The 15,546-nt window shown below is 52.9% G+C and overlaps 1 protein-coding gene across 1 annotated transcript; it reads left to right on the forward strand.

Annotated features, from left to right (window-relative positions):
* Nucleotides 1–6,370: 6,370 nt before the first annotated feature.
* Nucleotides 6,371–11,804, forward strand: DAND5 (DAN domain BMP antagonist family member 5). Its single transcript, XM_005588180.5, has 2 exons — nucleotides 6,371–6,776; nucleotides 10,080–11,804. Exons 1-2 carry the CDS (start codon nucleotides 6,453–6,455, stop codon nucleotides 10,323–10,325), a joined length of 570 nt encoding a protein of 189 aa, XP_005588237.4. The 5' UTR covers nucleotides 6,371–6,452; the 3' UTR covers nucleotides 10,326–11,804.
* The last annotated feature ends 3,742 nt before the right edge of the window (nucleotides 11,805–15,546 follow it).

The following is a 15,546-nucleotide window of genomic DNA, read 5'->3' on the forward strand; positions in this document are numbered from 1 at the left end:
TGTAGGGCCCAGTGGGGATAGTTTGTCCCTGCCCACTGCTATCTGTAACCACAGCCAGGAAGATCTGAAGGTTGGGGCAACATGACACCTGGCAGCTAGAATCCTCAGGAAACATCATTCATTCATGTATAATGACTGATGCTGGCTGGGGCCTCAGCGGGACTGTCAATTGGTGTATCTACACAGAGGTCTCTCTGCATGGGCCCGTTTAGGCTTTCTCACAGAATGGTGACTGAGTCTCAAGAAAACAAAACTGAAGTGTATAGCATCTTTTTTTGTTTGTTTGTTTTCTTTTTTTGAGATGGAGTCTGTTGCCCAGGCTGGAGTGCCTGGCCCTGAATTTTTATTTTTATTTTTAAATTAGTTAGCCATGATGGTGCATGCTTGTAATCCTAGCTACTTGGAGGCTGAGGAGGGAGGTTCACTTGAGTGTAGGAGGTTGAGGCTGCAATGAGCTATCATTGTACCACTGCATTGCAGCCTGGGAACATTTGTGTTAAAAAAAGAGACTGGAAGAGATAAATACATAAATATTTACAAGAAAGTAAAAGTGGTTATTTCTAGGAAGACAGGGAGACTTTTTCTTAGGTTTCTTATTGAATTGACAGTACACTGCACATAGTTAAAACAATTTAGGTCGGGCATGGTGGCTCACGCCTGTAATCCCAGCACTTTGGGAGGCCGAGGCAGGCAGATCACAAGGTCAGGAGATCGAGACTATCCTGGCTAACATGGTGAAACCCCATTTCTACTAAAAATACAAAAATTAGCCCAGGCGTGGTGGTGGGCACCTGTAGTCCCAGCTACTCGGGAGGCTGAGGCAGGAGAATGGCATGAACCTGGGAGGCAGAGCTTGCAGTGAGCCGAGATCGCGCCACTGCACTCCAGCCTGGGCGACAGAGCGAGACTCCGTCTCAAAAACAAAAAAACAAACAAACAAAAATAATCTGCTAGCCAGATGTGGTGGCTCACGCCTGTAATCCCAGCACTTTGGGAGGCCGAGGCAGGTGGTTCATGAGGTCAGGAGATTGAGACCATCCTGGCTAACACGGTGAAACCCCATCTCTACTAAAAATACAAAAACAATTAGCTGGGCGTGGTGGTGGGTGCCTGTAGTCCCAGCTACTCGGGAGGCTGAGGCAGGAGAATGGTGTAAACTCGGGAGGCGGAGCTTGCAGTGAGCTGAGATCCGGCCACTGCACTCCAGCCTGGGCGGCAGAGCGAGACTCCATCTCAAAAAAAAAAAAAAAAAAAAAAGAAAGAAAGAAAGAGGCTGGGTGCGGTGGCTTATGCCTGTAATCCTAGCACTTTGGGAGGCTGAGGTGGGCGGATCACGAGGTCAGGAGATTGAGATCATCCTGGCTAATACAGTGAAACCCGTCTCTACTAAAAATACAAAAAAAATTAGCCAGGCGTGGTGGCACACGCCTGTAGTCCCAGTTACTCGGCAGGCTGAGGCAGAAGAATGGCATGAACCAGGGAGGCAGAGCTTGCAGTGAGCCGAGATTGCCGAGATTGCACCACTGCACTCCAGCCTGGGCGACAGAGCAAGACTCCGTCTCAAAAAAAAAAAACAAAAAAACAAAAAAACAAAAAAAAAACCTGCTGAGAATCATGAAATTAAAGCGTTTTTAGTTTGTTTGTTTGTTTCTCTTTTAAGATGGAGTCTTGTTATGTTGCCCAAACTGGAGTCCAGTGGCGCGATCTCAGCTCACTGCAACTTCCACCTCCCGAGTTCAAGCCATCCTCCTGCCTCAGCCTCCCGAGTAGCTGAGATGGCATCTGGCTAGTTTTTTTGTATTTGTAGTAGACATGGGGTTTCACCATGTTGGCCATGCTGGTTTCTAACTCCTGACCTCAGGTGATCTGCCCACCTTGTCCTCCCAAAGTACTGGGATTTTAGGTGTGAGCCACTGTGCCTGGCCTGATTAAAGCAATGTTTTTTGTTTTTTGTTTTTTTTTTGGAGACGGAGTCTCACTCTGTTGCCAGGCTAGAGTGCAGTGGCATGATCTCGGCTCACTGCAACCTCCGCCTCCCGGGTTCAAGCAATTCTCCTGCCTTAGTTTCCTGAGTAACTGGGACTAGAGGCACGCAGCACCATGCCCAGCTAATTTTTTTTTTTTTTTTTTTTTGAGACGGAGTCTCGCTCTGTCGCCCAGGTTGGAGTGCAGTGGTGCAATCTCAGCTCACTGCAAGCTCCGCCTCCCGGGTTCACGCCATTCTCCTGCCTCAGCCTCCCGCGTAGCTGGGACTACAGGTGCCCACCACCACGCCTGGCTAATTTTTAAAATATTTTTAGTAGGGACGGGGTTTCACCATGTTAATAACCAAGATGGTCTTGATCTCCTGACCTCGTTATCTGCCTCCCAAAATGCTGGGATTACAGGCGTGAGGCACCGCGGCTGGCCACAATTTTTATAGTCTAGAGTGAGGCTCCCTCATACCATCTGTACATTTCCGTGCCCCTCCTCAGCAGGAAAACCTGGCTGCTTTTTGCAACATGCAAATACAAATAAACAATAGCTGTAAATTATTATTTTCTCTTTCCCCAAAAGGTTGGAATGATATAGCCCATTCTGAATGTTTTCCTTTTTACTTAATTTTTGAGGGGATATCTTTCCTTGCTGAAACTTTTTTTTTTTTTTTTGAGACGGAGTCTCGCTTTGTCGCCCAGGCTGGAGTGCAGTGGCCGGATCTCAGCTCACTGCAAGCTCCGCCTCCCGGGTTTACGCCATTCTCCTGCCTCAGCCTCCCGAGTAGCTGGGACTACAGGCGCCCACCACCTCGCCCGGCTAGTTTTTTGTATTTTTAGTAGAGACGGGGTTTCACCATATTAGCCAGGATGGTCTCGATCTCCTGACCTCGTGATCCGCCCGTCTCGGCCTCCCAAAGTGCTGGGATTACAGGCTTGAGCCACCGCGCCCGGCCGTCCTTGCTGAAACTTAAAGAGCTTCTGCGTTCTTGTATAGCTGGCATAAATAGCATTATAGAGTGTGCCTGGTACTTTTGGAAAAATGGAATGAGCAAGTGTGGCTGGAGGGAGAAAAGGGGGGCTTGTGGGGAGAGGAGGGTGGGGAGGTGATGGGGGCACATCCTCGCGGGCCTCCTCCTGAGGCTTTTTTCATGGAGGGTTTCTCATCGGGGGACCAGTCTCGACTCAGGTGCTCACAGGCGCCCCCTGGCCGCTGTGGGCGGAATAGACTGGAGGGCACTGGTGGCCAGGGCGAGAACTGGGAGACCTGGAAGGAAGTGACTGCACTGATCCGGGTAGGGGCACAAGGAGTGGGTGAGAAGCGGGCGGATTCTGGGTAGATTCTGGACCTGACCGGAGTTACTGCCATATAAGATTGGTGGCGGGGATGGGTGTTAAAGAGATTGGTCAAAGGTGCTCTCCAAAGTTTGGAGCCTTAGCACCTGGCAGGACAGAGCTGCCGTTAACTGGGTCTAGAGGACACCAGAAGGGCAGGTTGGGCGACAGTCAGGAGCTGGGATGTAGCAGAGCTAGGTGGGAAGCACGCCCGCCCCTCCAGGCTTGGCGTCTGGGAGGCGGGTGTCCTGGCCGCTCAGTTCCGGGAGCCGCCGCCAGAGGGCGAGCACGTCGCATCACACTCGCAGCTCCTTGGAGGCGAGGGCGCGGGAAGGGCTGGTCTCGTCTCTTCCCACGACCCCCGCGGCCTCCAAGCTCCTCACCTGGGTGCGAGATAGAGGTGCCAGGATCCAGCCAGGACCCCCCAGACACCTCCGGGGCTCCAAAGCCTGGGATGCGACTCTCACCCTCTTTATCTGCTTCTAACACTCCCAACTTCCACCCCCCCACCAAGCTGTTCCCACCGCCTCCAGCGCCATCTCAGGTGTCTGTAAAAATGCCACCTACTTGGGGAGGCCTTCCTTGACCACCCTGGAGACAGAAGCCCCCGCCCTGACCCCTCTAAGGAACATCCCATTTTAACAGCTTTTTAATCAAGACTCTGAAATGATCTTTATTATTGTTATTATTAATATTAATATTTTTGAGACGGTTTCACTGTCACCCAGGCTGGAGTGCAGTGGCGTGATCTGGCTCACTGCAGCTTTCGCCTCCCGAGTTCAAGCAATTCTCGTGCCTCAGCCTCCAGAGGTAGCTGGGGTTACAGGCGCAGGCCGCCACGCCCGTTTTTTTTGTTGTTGTTGTTGTTTTTTGAGACGGAGTCTCGCTCTGTCGCCCAGGCTGGAGTGCAGTGGCGCGATCTCGGCTCACTGCAAGCTCCGCCTCCCGGGTTCACGCCATTCTCCTGCCTCAGCCTCCCGAGTAGCTGGGACTACAGGCGCCCACAACCGCACCCGGCTAATTTTTTGTATTTTTAGTATAGACGGGGTTTCACCGTGGTCTCGATCTCCTGACCTTGTGATCCGCCCGCCTCAGCCTCCCAAAGCGCTGGGATTACAGGCGTGAGCCACCGCGCCCGGCCTTTTTTTTTTTTTTTTTTGAGACTCAGTTTTACTCTTGTTGTCCAGGCTGGAGTGCAATGGTGCGATCTCGGCTCATCGCAAACTCTGCCTCCTGGGTTCAAGTGATTCTCCTGACTCAGCCTCCGGAGTAGCTGGGATTATAGGTATGCGCCACCACGCCCCGCTAATTTTGTATTTTTAGTGCAGATGGGGTTTCTCCGTGTTGGTCAGGTTGGTCTCGAACTCCTGACATCAGGTGATCCACCCGCCTCAGCCTCCCAAAGTCCTAGGATTACAGGTGTGAGCCATCGCGCCTGGCCTTGCCCCGCTAATTTTTGTATTATTTAGTAGAGACGGGGTTTCACCATGTTGTCCAGGCTGGTCTCCTGGACCACAGCAATGAGCTGTGATTGTGGGACTGCATTCCAACCTAGGTGACAGCACAAGACCCTGTTTAAAAAAAAAAAAAAAAAAAAAAGCCGGGTGCCATGGCTTACACTTGTAATTCCAGCACTTTGGGAGGCCAAGACGGGCGATTACCTGACCTCAGGAGTTCGAGACCACCCTGGGCAACATGGTGAAACCCCATCTCTACTAAAATACAAAAAAAAAAAAAAAAATTAGCCAGGTATGGTGGCAGGGGCCTGTAGTCCCAACTACTCGGGAGGCTGAGGCAGGAGAATTGCTTGAACCCAGAAGGCAGAGGTTGTGGTAAGCTGAGATCACGCCACTGCACTCCAGCCTGGGGGTGACAGAGGAAGACTGTCTCCCAAAAAAAAAAAAAAAAAAAAAAAAAGAGAAAAACAAGTCAGGCAAGATAGCCTCCTGTGCCTATATTCCCAGCATTTTGAGACCTGCACTTCAAGACCAGCCTGGGCAACATAGTGAGACCCTGTGTCAAATAAAATAATAATAATAATAATAGTGAGACTCCATCTAAAAAAATAAAAGAACAAAAAACCCAGCAGCAATAATGTTATTCATAGCTGATTCATGGTGTTACTGTGTAGGAACCGCTGTTTTAAGCTCCTTACATAAATTACCTCCTTGAGTCCTCAGAACAACCCAATGAGATAGGGACTGTTTTATCCTCATATTACAGAAGAAGAAGGTAAGGACCAGGATGGTTAAGGGATTTGCTCAAGGTTGCACAGCCAGGAAATTGCAATGCCTGGGCTGAACCCAAGAAACCTGGCTGCAAGGTATGCTATTTTTTTTTTTTTTTTGAGATGGAGTCTTGCTCTGTTGCCCAGTCTGGAGTGCAGTGGCGTGATCTTGGCTCACTGCAAGCTCTGTCTCCCGGGTTCAAGCGATTCTCCTGCCTCAGCCTCTTGAGTAGCTGGGATTACAGGCGCCCGCCAACACGTCCGGCTACTTTTTTTTGGTATTTTTAGTAGAGACTGGGTTTCACCATGTTGGTCAGGCTGGTCTCAAACTCCTGACCTCGTGGTCTGCCCACTTCGGCCTCCCAAAGTGCTGGGATTACAGGCGTGAGCCACTGCACCTGGCCAATTTTTGTATTTTTAAAGTAGAGACGAGGTCTCACCATGTTGACCAGGCTGGTCTTGAATTCCTGACCTCAGGTGATCCGGCCTTCTCAGCCTCCCAAAGTGCTGGGGTTACAGGTGTGAGCCATTGAGCCCAGCCAAAAGTGTGCTTTTGCTAATTGGAGAATCGGGGTCCCAGGACTGGAAAGTCAGCTGCCCAGGGGCTTCAGGCATTGTGTGTCTCGGCCCCTGGCCCCAGACCTGTCTTTCCTGGTCCCCACAGCTCGCACACAGCAGGACCAGCCCCCATGTCTCTTAGCAAGTTGGGAGGGAGTGTGGGAACCCAGCCGGTCTGAGTTTACTCTCCTCCCCCGCTGTGGGTCTATAGAAATGCCTCCCAGGCTATTCAGGAGGGGCCAAGAGATTAAAAGCAGGTTCAGAGGGCTCAGATGCCACTCACCAGACAGCAGGGTCGACTGCTAGTGACCTTGAGCCCAGTCCTGGACGGACAGACAGACGGACGCACAGAGAAGCAGATGCTCCTTGGCCGGCTAATCACTCTTCTGTGCCTGCTTAGCGGGGCCCTGCCTACAGGCTCAGGGAGGCCTGAACCCCAGGCTCTCAGACCTCAGTCCTGGGCTGCGGCCAATCAGACCTGGGCTCTGGGCCCAGGGGCCCCGCCTCCACTGGTGCCAGCTCCTGCTCTTAGGAGCTGGAAGGCCTTCTTGGGCCTGCAGAAAGCCAGGCAGCTGGGGATGGGCAGGCTGCAGCGTGGGCAGGACGAGGTGGCTGCTGTGACTCTGCCACTGAACCCTCAGGAAGTGACCCAAGGGATGTGTAAGGCTGTGCCCTTCGTTCAGGTGAGTGTGTAGGTGTGGGGAGGAGAGGGCTGGGTCTCACCATTGGCAGAAGGCACAGGTCGTGGCCCCAGACAGATTTGGGTTCAAGTCCTGTATCCTCCACCTGAATGTCTCCGTGCCTCAGTTCCCTCCCTTATAAAATGGGACCCAAGCCTCTCCCACCTGGGCAGATGCAGTTGCCTCTATCCTGGTCTCCTTGATTCCACTATCATGCCCCTCTCCACCCCCAAGCCTGGTTTTCCACCCAGCAGCCAGAGGGCACCTGTGAACACCAGAGTCAGATCTGGTTCCTCCTCCGGCTAGAACCCATGGCTCCCACTTTACTCAGAACAAAAGGCCAAGTCCTTCCCACAGCCCACAGATTTCTGTACTGTCTGATCCCGTTACCTCCCTGATTTCACCTCCTCCCACTCTCCCCCTCACTTACTTTGCTTCTACACATCAGCCTCCTTTTCCTCAGACACCAACTTTCTTTCTGTTTTTTTAGACATGGGAGTCTCGCTATGTTGCGCAAGCTAGTCTTGAGCTTCTCGCCTCAAGCAATCCTCCCACCTCAGCCTCCTGAGTTCCAGGTGTGAGCCCCCATCTCCTGCTTGATATACCAACTTTCTTTCTTTTTTTTTTTTTCAAGACAGAGTTTCACTCTGTCACCCAGACTAGAGGGCAGTAGTACAATCTTGGCTTACTGCAACCTCCACCTCCTGGGCTCAAGTGAGTCCCGTGCCTCAGCCTCCCAAGTAGCTGAGATTACAGATGTGCATTACCATGTCCGGCTAATTTTTGTACTTTTAGTAGAGACGAGGTTTGGCCATGTTGGCCAGGCTGGTCTCGAACTCCTAACCTCAGGTGATCTGACTGCCTTGGCCCCCCAAAGTGCTGGGATTACAGGCGTGAGCCACCACACCAGGCCGGTGAGAAGTCACTTATGAGGAAGGTGGCTCAGGATTTAAGCAGAGAAGGACTAGGATTTGGGGGAGACATGATAGATCCACTTGGAGGGGATCATAGGAGGAACTAACACGCATTGAGCACCTACTTTGTGCCAGGCAGTGGGCTAAGGGCTTTCTGTTGGATGCTTCCGGGCTCCTGTAATATTGCTGTCCCTTACACCTAGGGGTACTAGTTGGCTTCCTACTGGTACCATCACCAGGCCACCTTATCATCATATCCTGCTTGGCTTTTCTTTAGTCTTCTTGTTTATTTATTTATTTTTTTGAGATGGAGTCTTGCTCTGTTGCCCTGGCTGGAGTGCAATGGGGGGATCTCGGCTCACTGCAACCTCCGCCTCCCGGGTTCAAGTGATTCTCCTGCCTCAGCCTCCCAAGTAGCTGGTATTACAGGCACATGCCACCACGCCCAGCTAATTTTTGTATTTTTAGTAGAGACGGGGTTTCACCATGTTGGTCAGGCTGGTCTCAAACTCCTGACCTCATGATCCACCCACCTCTGCTTCCCAAAGTGCTGGGATTACAGGCGTGAGCCACTGCACCCAGCCTTCTTTACTTTTCTTTTCATGTTTTTGTTTTTTTGAGACAGAGTCTCACTTTGTCGCCTAGGCGGGAGTACGGTGGTGCAATCTTGGCTCACTACACCTCCATCTGCCAGATTCAAGCAATTCTCCTGCCTCAGCCTCCTGAGTAGCTTGGGACCACAGGTGCCTGTCACCATGCTCAGCTAATTTCTGTATTTTTAGTAGAGGCGGGGTTTCGCCATGTTGGCCAGGATGGTCTTGAATTCCTTTTTTTTTTTTTTTTTTGAGACGGAGTCTCGCTCTGTCGCCCAGGCTGGAGTGCAGTGGCGCGATCTCGGCTCACTGCAAGCTCCGCCTCCCGGGTTCACGCCATTCTCCTGCCTCAGCCTCCCGAGTAGCTGGGACTACAGGCGCCCACAACCGCGCTCAGCTAATTTTTTGTATTTTTAGTAGAGACGGGGTTTCACCGTGGTCTCGATCTCCTGACCTTGTGATCCGCCCGCCTCGGCCTCCCAAAGTGCTGGGATTACAGGCGTGAGCCACCGCGCCCGGCCTGGTCTTGAATTCCTGACCTTAAATGATCCACTCACCTCGGCCTCCCAAAGTGCCAGGATTACAGGCGTGAGCCACCGCACCCGGCATCTTCATGTTTTTTTGTTAGAGACAGGGTCTTATTCTGTTGCCCAGGCTGGAGTACAGTGGTGTGATCATAGCTCACTGCAGACTTGAAATGCTAGGATCAAGCAATCCTACTGCCTCAGCCTTCTGAATAGCTAGGCCTACAGGTGCACAACATTAGCCCAGCTAATTTTTTTTTTTTTTTTTTTTTTTTTTTTTTTGAGACGGAGTCTGGCTCTGTCACTCGGGCTAGAGTGCAGTGGCCGGATCTCAGCTCACTGCAAGCTCCGCCCCCCGGGTTTACGCCATTCTCCTGCCTCAGCCTCCCGAGTAGCTAGGACTACAGGCGCCGCCACCTCGCCCGGCTAGTTTTTTGTATTTTTTAGTAGAGACGGGGTTTCACCGTGTTCACCAGGATGGTCTCGATCTCCTGACCTAGTGATCCGCCCGTCTCGGCCTCCCAAAGTCCTGGGATTACAGGTTTGAGCCACCGCGCCCGGCCAATTTTTTTTTTTTTTAATTTCCTTGTAGAGACAGGGTCTCACTATATTGCCCAGGCTGGCCTCAAGCCACTACATCCAGCCCTTGGCTTTCAAACACCCAGGTAACCAATTCCCTGAATTAGTCCTCTTTGTTGAAAGGCCTAAAGTGATTTCTTCTTTTTCTCATTTAATTAATTTATTTGTTTATTTATTTTGGAGACAGAGTCTCGCTCTGTCAGCCAAGCTAGAGTGTAATCGTGATCTCGCCCCGCTGCAACCTCCGCCTCCCAGGTTCAAGCAATTCTCCTGTCTCAGCCTCCCATGTAACTGGGATTACAGGTGTGCACGCCCAAGCCCGGCTAAGTTTTGTATTTTCAGTAGAGACGGGGTTTTGCCATATTGGCCAGGCTGGTCTCAAACTCCTGGCCTGAAGTGATCCGCCCACCTCAGCTTCCCAAAATGCTGGGATTACAGGCGTGAGCCACCGCGCCTGGCTGTCCTTGTTGAATTTCAGTCATTTTACAGGTGAGGAAACAAAAGCTCAGAGAGGCTAAGTAATTTGCCCCATGTGAGCCACTGCACCCAGAGATGGCAGAGTCAGGATTTGAACCCAGGCAACCTGGCTGCAGCATCCATACCTGTCAAGGTGGGGTGGAAGTGGACAGGTGATTATCCTCACCGCTCTGGCTCCAAACTCCACCACCCTGACCGTCTCCATGCCTCCGGCCCCAGGTGTTCTCCCGGCCTGGCTGCTCAGCCACACGCCTCCGAAATCACCTCTGCTTTGGTCATTGCTCCTCTCTCTACATCCCTGGCTCGGACCCCACCCCACTAGTCCTGTGCAACAGCTGTATGCCTGCTCGCAAACATTCGGCACCTGTGGTCCTGTGGTGTCACACTGGCAGCTCAGCCTCCCGTCGACGGGTGAAGATAACCACCGTGCTGATCGAGGGGTGTCATTGCAGCCTGAAAGCATGAACTGAGCATCATGGATGGGTGCACGGAGACACGCACCTTGGAGAGATGAGGGGAGACGGACCAAGAAAGACGTGCACCTGGATGATGTACTCTGGGTCAAGAGACCAGGGATGCAGGGTTAGGCAGACAGGTCCCCAGCGTCCTCACCCTGCTCCCCAGACACTAGACACCGTGCCCATCCTGGAGTTGCACCACTGATAGTCACAGCACACGCTGACTGACAACTCACTTTTTTTTTTTTTTTTTTTTTTGAGACAGAGTCTCGCTCTGTCACCTAGGCTGGAGTGAAGTGGCTTGATCTCGGCTCACTGCAACCTCCGCCTCCTGGGTTCCAGCAATTCTCCAGCCTCAGCCTCCCACGTAGCTGGGATTAACAGGTGCTCACCATCACACCCGGCTAATTTTTGTATTTTTAGTAGAGATGGGATTTCCCCATGTTGGCCAGGCTGGTCTCAAACTCCTGACCTCAAGTGATTCGCCCCGCTTGGCCTCCCAAAGTGCTGGGATTACAGGCGGAAGCCACCACGCCCGGCCAACCACTGACTGTTTACCAGGCCCCATGCTAGGCATCTGACACGTACTAACTCTTGTAATCCTTACAGCAGCTCAATGGGATAGTGGCTAACATCACCCCATTTTACAGATGAGACAATCAAGGCCCTGAGTGGCGAAGCCACTCACCCAGAGTCACACCACAGTACAGAGTCACACCACAGTACAGAGTCACACCACAGTACAGAGTCACACCACAGTAAGTGGCACACGGTAAGCGGCACAGCCAGGATTCAAATCCACTCTGTTTTTTGTTTGTTTGTTTTTTTGGGTTTTTTTTTTTTTTTTTTAGGACAGAGTCTCTCTCTGTCACCCAGGCTGGAGTGCAATGGTGTGATCTCGGCTCACTGCAACCTCCACTTCCGGGGCTCAAGCAATTCTCCTGCCTCAGCCTCCCAAGTAGCTGGGACTACAGGTACCCACCACCATGCCCAGCTAATTTTTGTATTTTTAGTAGAGACAAAGTTTCACCATATTGACCTGGCTGGTCTTAAACTCCCGGCCTCAGGTGATCTGCCTGCCTCGGCCTCCCAAAGTGCTGGGATCAAATCCACTGTTAATCACTAGGCTGAACCATCATCTCTTATACAATGAGATCAAAGACACTCCCAGCTGCAGGGAGGGCAGATGGCCCCACCCAGACCAGGAGACACAGCGATGACCTTGTCCTCGGGACACCAAAGAAGAAAAACAACAACAACAAAAAAACCCAAACCAAAAATGCAAACCAAAGCAGGCAGGCAGACAGCTGCTGGGGGAAATCCTGGGGTCCTTGAGACAGAGGCAGGACCCTCGTGTTCCCAGCTGCCTCTTGCCTTGATAGTGGTTGCCGTACCCTTCTCAGACCCCCCACCTGAGTCTCCACACAGCCCCATGCCTGGCGTGGCATTCCACAGAAACCATAAAGGTTGGCTGAGTCCAGCTGTCTATATGTGCATCTGTTTGTTCCTCCAACTGGGGTTCCCTGTGAGTGGGTGGCCCCATGACAGGGTGTGGGCATCTGAGTGCTCCCTCCCCAGCTGGGGCTCAGGGTCTTCGGCGGGCGAGGGCAGCCTGGCTTTGGGCGGCTGGAACCAGGGCCCTGGCAGATGGGCCTGTCTGGCACAGACGCAGGGACATGTGGCGTTGTCAGTGTTGCCTCCAAATGCCCCCCGGAGCGTGGGGCGGGGAGCCGGCCGGGCCCTTCTCAGCCCTCTTCCTGCCTCAGGAAGGAAGGCCCCAGGTGAGGGGAGCAGGAGGGGACCCGAGGAAACAGATGGGCCAGTGGGGCGTGGGAGCCTGAGACCCCTGACCTCGCAGGCCTCACAGAGAGATGAGAACAGGCCAGGCAGGCAGCTCCCAAGGCCCCTTGCTCGAAGGGCCCTGTAGGGGAGGGTCACGAAGGGCTCTAGGGGGGCTGCCCCCTCCCTGTTCCCTCCAGAGTTCTGTGCCAAACCCCAGGCAGTGTCCGAGTGGGCAGCTCAGCCCTGGCACCATGGGCAAACCCCCTCCGGTGGGCATGAGGCGTTTGCCTTCCCTCCCTCTGCTGTGCCCACCTCCTGCCAGCCAGGGGAGCCAGCTGGGAACCTTGGTGCCAGGGGAGCCCCCAGAGTCCCTGCCCCCTCCCGGGCAGTGCCAGCCGGCCCCCACCCCGCCCCCCAGGCCCAGTAATGGGTGGGTAATGAGTGCTGGGGGAGCGGGGGAGGGGCAGGGGATGCAGGTGCCACAGGCGCTGGCACGGGGGCTGCTAATCAGGTTTGCCAACGCCATCTGTCACCGCACGAGCATCTGGGGCTCAAGGTGACCCTGTCACCCTCAGTTACAATTATGAGTTTGGCATCTGTATTAAAGCCCGCCAGCCGGCCGGGCGGGGGAGCGCTGGGGTGGGCATGGGGTTGTGCGTTGAGCCCCATCCCTAGGGTCCCCTTCCCAGGGGCTGCGTGGCTGCCAAGGCGTGGAGCTTCTTAGGGGACTGTATCTCTGTGTGTGTGTGCACACCCATCCCAGTCTCTACAGTTCTCTAAGTGGGTCTGGAGGCAGGGCTGGAAATCATACGTTTGTGTGTGTCTCCGTGGCGGCCGTGTGTCTAGGAGTTTGGTGGGATGACTGGGGGCGGAGCTCTGAGATTTTGTGGGTGCACAGATGTTCATGCATCTGCATGCTGGGACAAGAATGTATGGAGGGAGGTGTGTCTGGTTGATGGTGTGTCTTTTTTCTTTTATTGTTAGTATTAATTATTATTATTTGAGTCAGGGTCTTGCCCTGTCACCCAGGCTGGAGTGCAGTGGAGTGATCATGGCCCGATCCCTGCAGCCTCAAACTCCTGGGCTCAAGTGATCCTCCCTCCTCAGCCTCCAGAGTAGCTGGGGCTACAGGCTCATGCCACCACACCCAGCTAATTTTATTTTTTTGTAGAGACAGGGTCTCACTATGATGCCCAGGCTGGTCTCAAACTCCTGGGCTCAAGCCATCCTTCTGGTTTAGCCTCTCAAAGTGCTGGGATTATAGGCATGAGCCACCACACCCAGCCTGATGGTGTGTGAGCATGTGTGTGTGTGTGTGTGTGTGTGTGTGTGTGTAAATACATAGGGGTAGGTTGGGAGGGGGTATCAGCTGGGAGAGGCTATGTGTGGTACTGCTGAGCTCCTCAGCTATCCCTTTGTTTCTATCTTCACCAACTCCTGCTACCTGAATGTGATCAGGAGGGCTCTGAGGACGGCTTAAGAATCTGGATTTTGGCCAGGCGAGGAGTCTCACACCTGTAATCCCAGCACTTTGGGAGGCTGAGGCAGGTGGATTGATTGAGCTCACAAGTTCGCGACCACCCTGGCTAAAATGGCGAAACTATGTCTCCACAAAAATACATAAAAAATTAGCTGGGCTCCAGGCGCGGTGGCTCATGCCTGTAATCCCAGCACTTTGGGAGGCTGAGGTGGGTGGATGACCTGAGGTCAGGAGTTCAAGACCAGCCTGGCCAACATGGCGAAACCCCGTCTCTACTAAAAATACAAAAATTAGCCAGGTGTGGTGGTGCATGCCCGTAATCCCAGCTACTTGGGAGGCTGAGACAAGAGAATCGCTTGAACCCAGGAGGTGGAGGTTGCAGTGAGCTGAGAGTGCAACACTGCACTCCAGCCTGGGTGACAGAGAGCAAGACTCCATCTCAAAAAAAAATTAGCGGCTGGGTGGCTCAAGCCTGTAATCCCAGCACTTTGGGAGGCTGAGACGGTCGGATCACGAGGTCAGGAGATCAAGACCATCCTGGCTAACATGGTGAAACCTCGGCTCTACTACAAAATACAAAAAACTAGCCGGGCGACGTGGCGGGCGCCTGTAGTCCCAGCTACTCGGGAGGCTGAGGAAGGAGAATGGCGTAAACCCAGGAGGCGGAGCTTGCAGTGAGCTGAGATCCGGCCACTGCACTCCAGCCTGGGCGACAGAGCGAGACTCCGTCTCAAAAAAACAAAACAAAACAAACAAACAAACAAACAAAAAATTAGCTGGGCGTGGTGGTGTGTACCTGGAACCCCAGCTACTCAGGAGGCTGAGGTGGGAGAATGGCTTCAGCGTGGGAGGCAGAGGTTGCAGTGAGCCACGGTTGCACCACTGTACACTCCAGCCTGCCTGGGTGATAGAGCCAGACCTTGTCTCAAAAAAAAAAAAAACAAAAAAAAAAACAAAAAAAACTCTCAAAGGCTTTTTTAGCCCCTGGGAGGGGGCAGGGACTCTGGGGGCCTCCTGGCACCAAGGTTCCTAGCTGGCTCCCCTGGCTGGCAGGAGGTGGGCACAGAGCCTTTGGACTGTGCCGTTGGATTCGAAATTCTTGGAGCTAGATTCTGCGTCTGGTGGATGCTAGTTTTGAACAATAGGATCTAGATTTTTGGAATCTGAATCCTGGAGTATGGTTTCAGTGGCACCATCATAGTTCCCTGCAGCCTCAGACATGTGTCACTACGACCAGCTAATTTTTATTTTTTTATTATTATTATTTTTTGAGATGGAGTCTCGCTCTGTCGCCCAGGCTGGAGTGCAGTGACCAGATCTCAGCTCACTGCAAGCTCCACCTCCCGGGTTCACGCCATTCTCCTGCCTCAGCCTCCCAAGTAGCTGGGACTACAGGCGCCCGCCACCACGCCTGGCTAATTTTTTGTATTTTTAGTAGAGACGGGGTTTCACCGTGTTAGCCAGGATGGTCTCGATCTCCTGACCTCATGATCCACCCACCTCGACCTCCCAAAGTGCTGGGTTTACAGGCTTGAGCCACCGCACCCGGCTTACGCCCAGCTAATTTTTTAGCTTTTTGTAGAGACAAAGTCTTGCTATGTTGCCCATGGTGTCCCAAACTCCTGGCATGAAGTGCTCCTCACACCTTGGCCTCCCAAAATGCTGAGATTATAGCTGTGGGCCACCGCGCCTGGCTGAGTTCTTGGATCTGGAGTGTAGATCATGGTATGATTGGAATCTTTTTTTTTTTTTTTAAGATGGAGTCTTGCTCTTTTGCCCAGGCTGGAGTGCAGTGGCGCTATCTGAGCTCACTGCAAGCTCCACCTCCCGGGTTCAAGCGATTCTCCTGCCTCAGCCTCCTGAGTAGCTAGGATTACAGGCGCCCACTACCACACCTGGCTAATTTTTATATTTTCAGTAGAGACGGGGTTTCACCATGTTGGTCAGGCTGGTCTCGAACTCCTGA

The sequence above is a fragment of the Macaca fascicularis genome, chromosome 19 (genome assembly GCF_037993035.2).
Source record: "Macaca fascicularis isolate 582-1 chromosome 19, T2T-MFA8v1.1".
NCBI classification, from domain to species: Eukaryota; Metazoa; Chordata; class Mammalia; order Primates; family Cercopithecidae; genus Macaca; species Macaca fascicularis.

Coding starts and splice junctions, on each gene's coding strand:
- DAND5 (XM_005588180.5), top strand. CDS start 6,453: ATGCTCCTTGGCCGGCTAATCACTCTTCTGTGCCTGCTTAGCGGGGCC. Junction 6,777..10,079: donor AGGCTGTGCCCTTCGTTCAG/GTGAGTGTGTAG, acceptor CTCCGGCCCCAG/GTGTTCTCCCGGCCTGGCTG.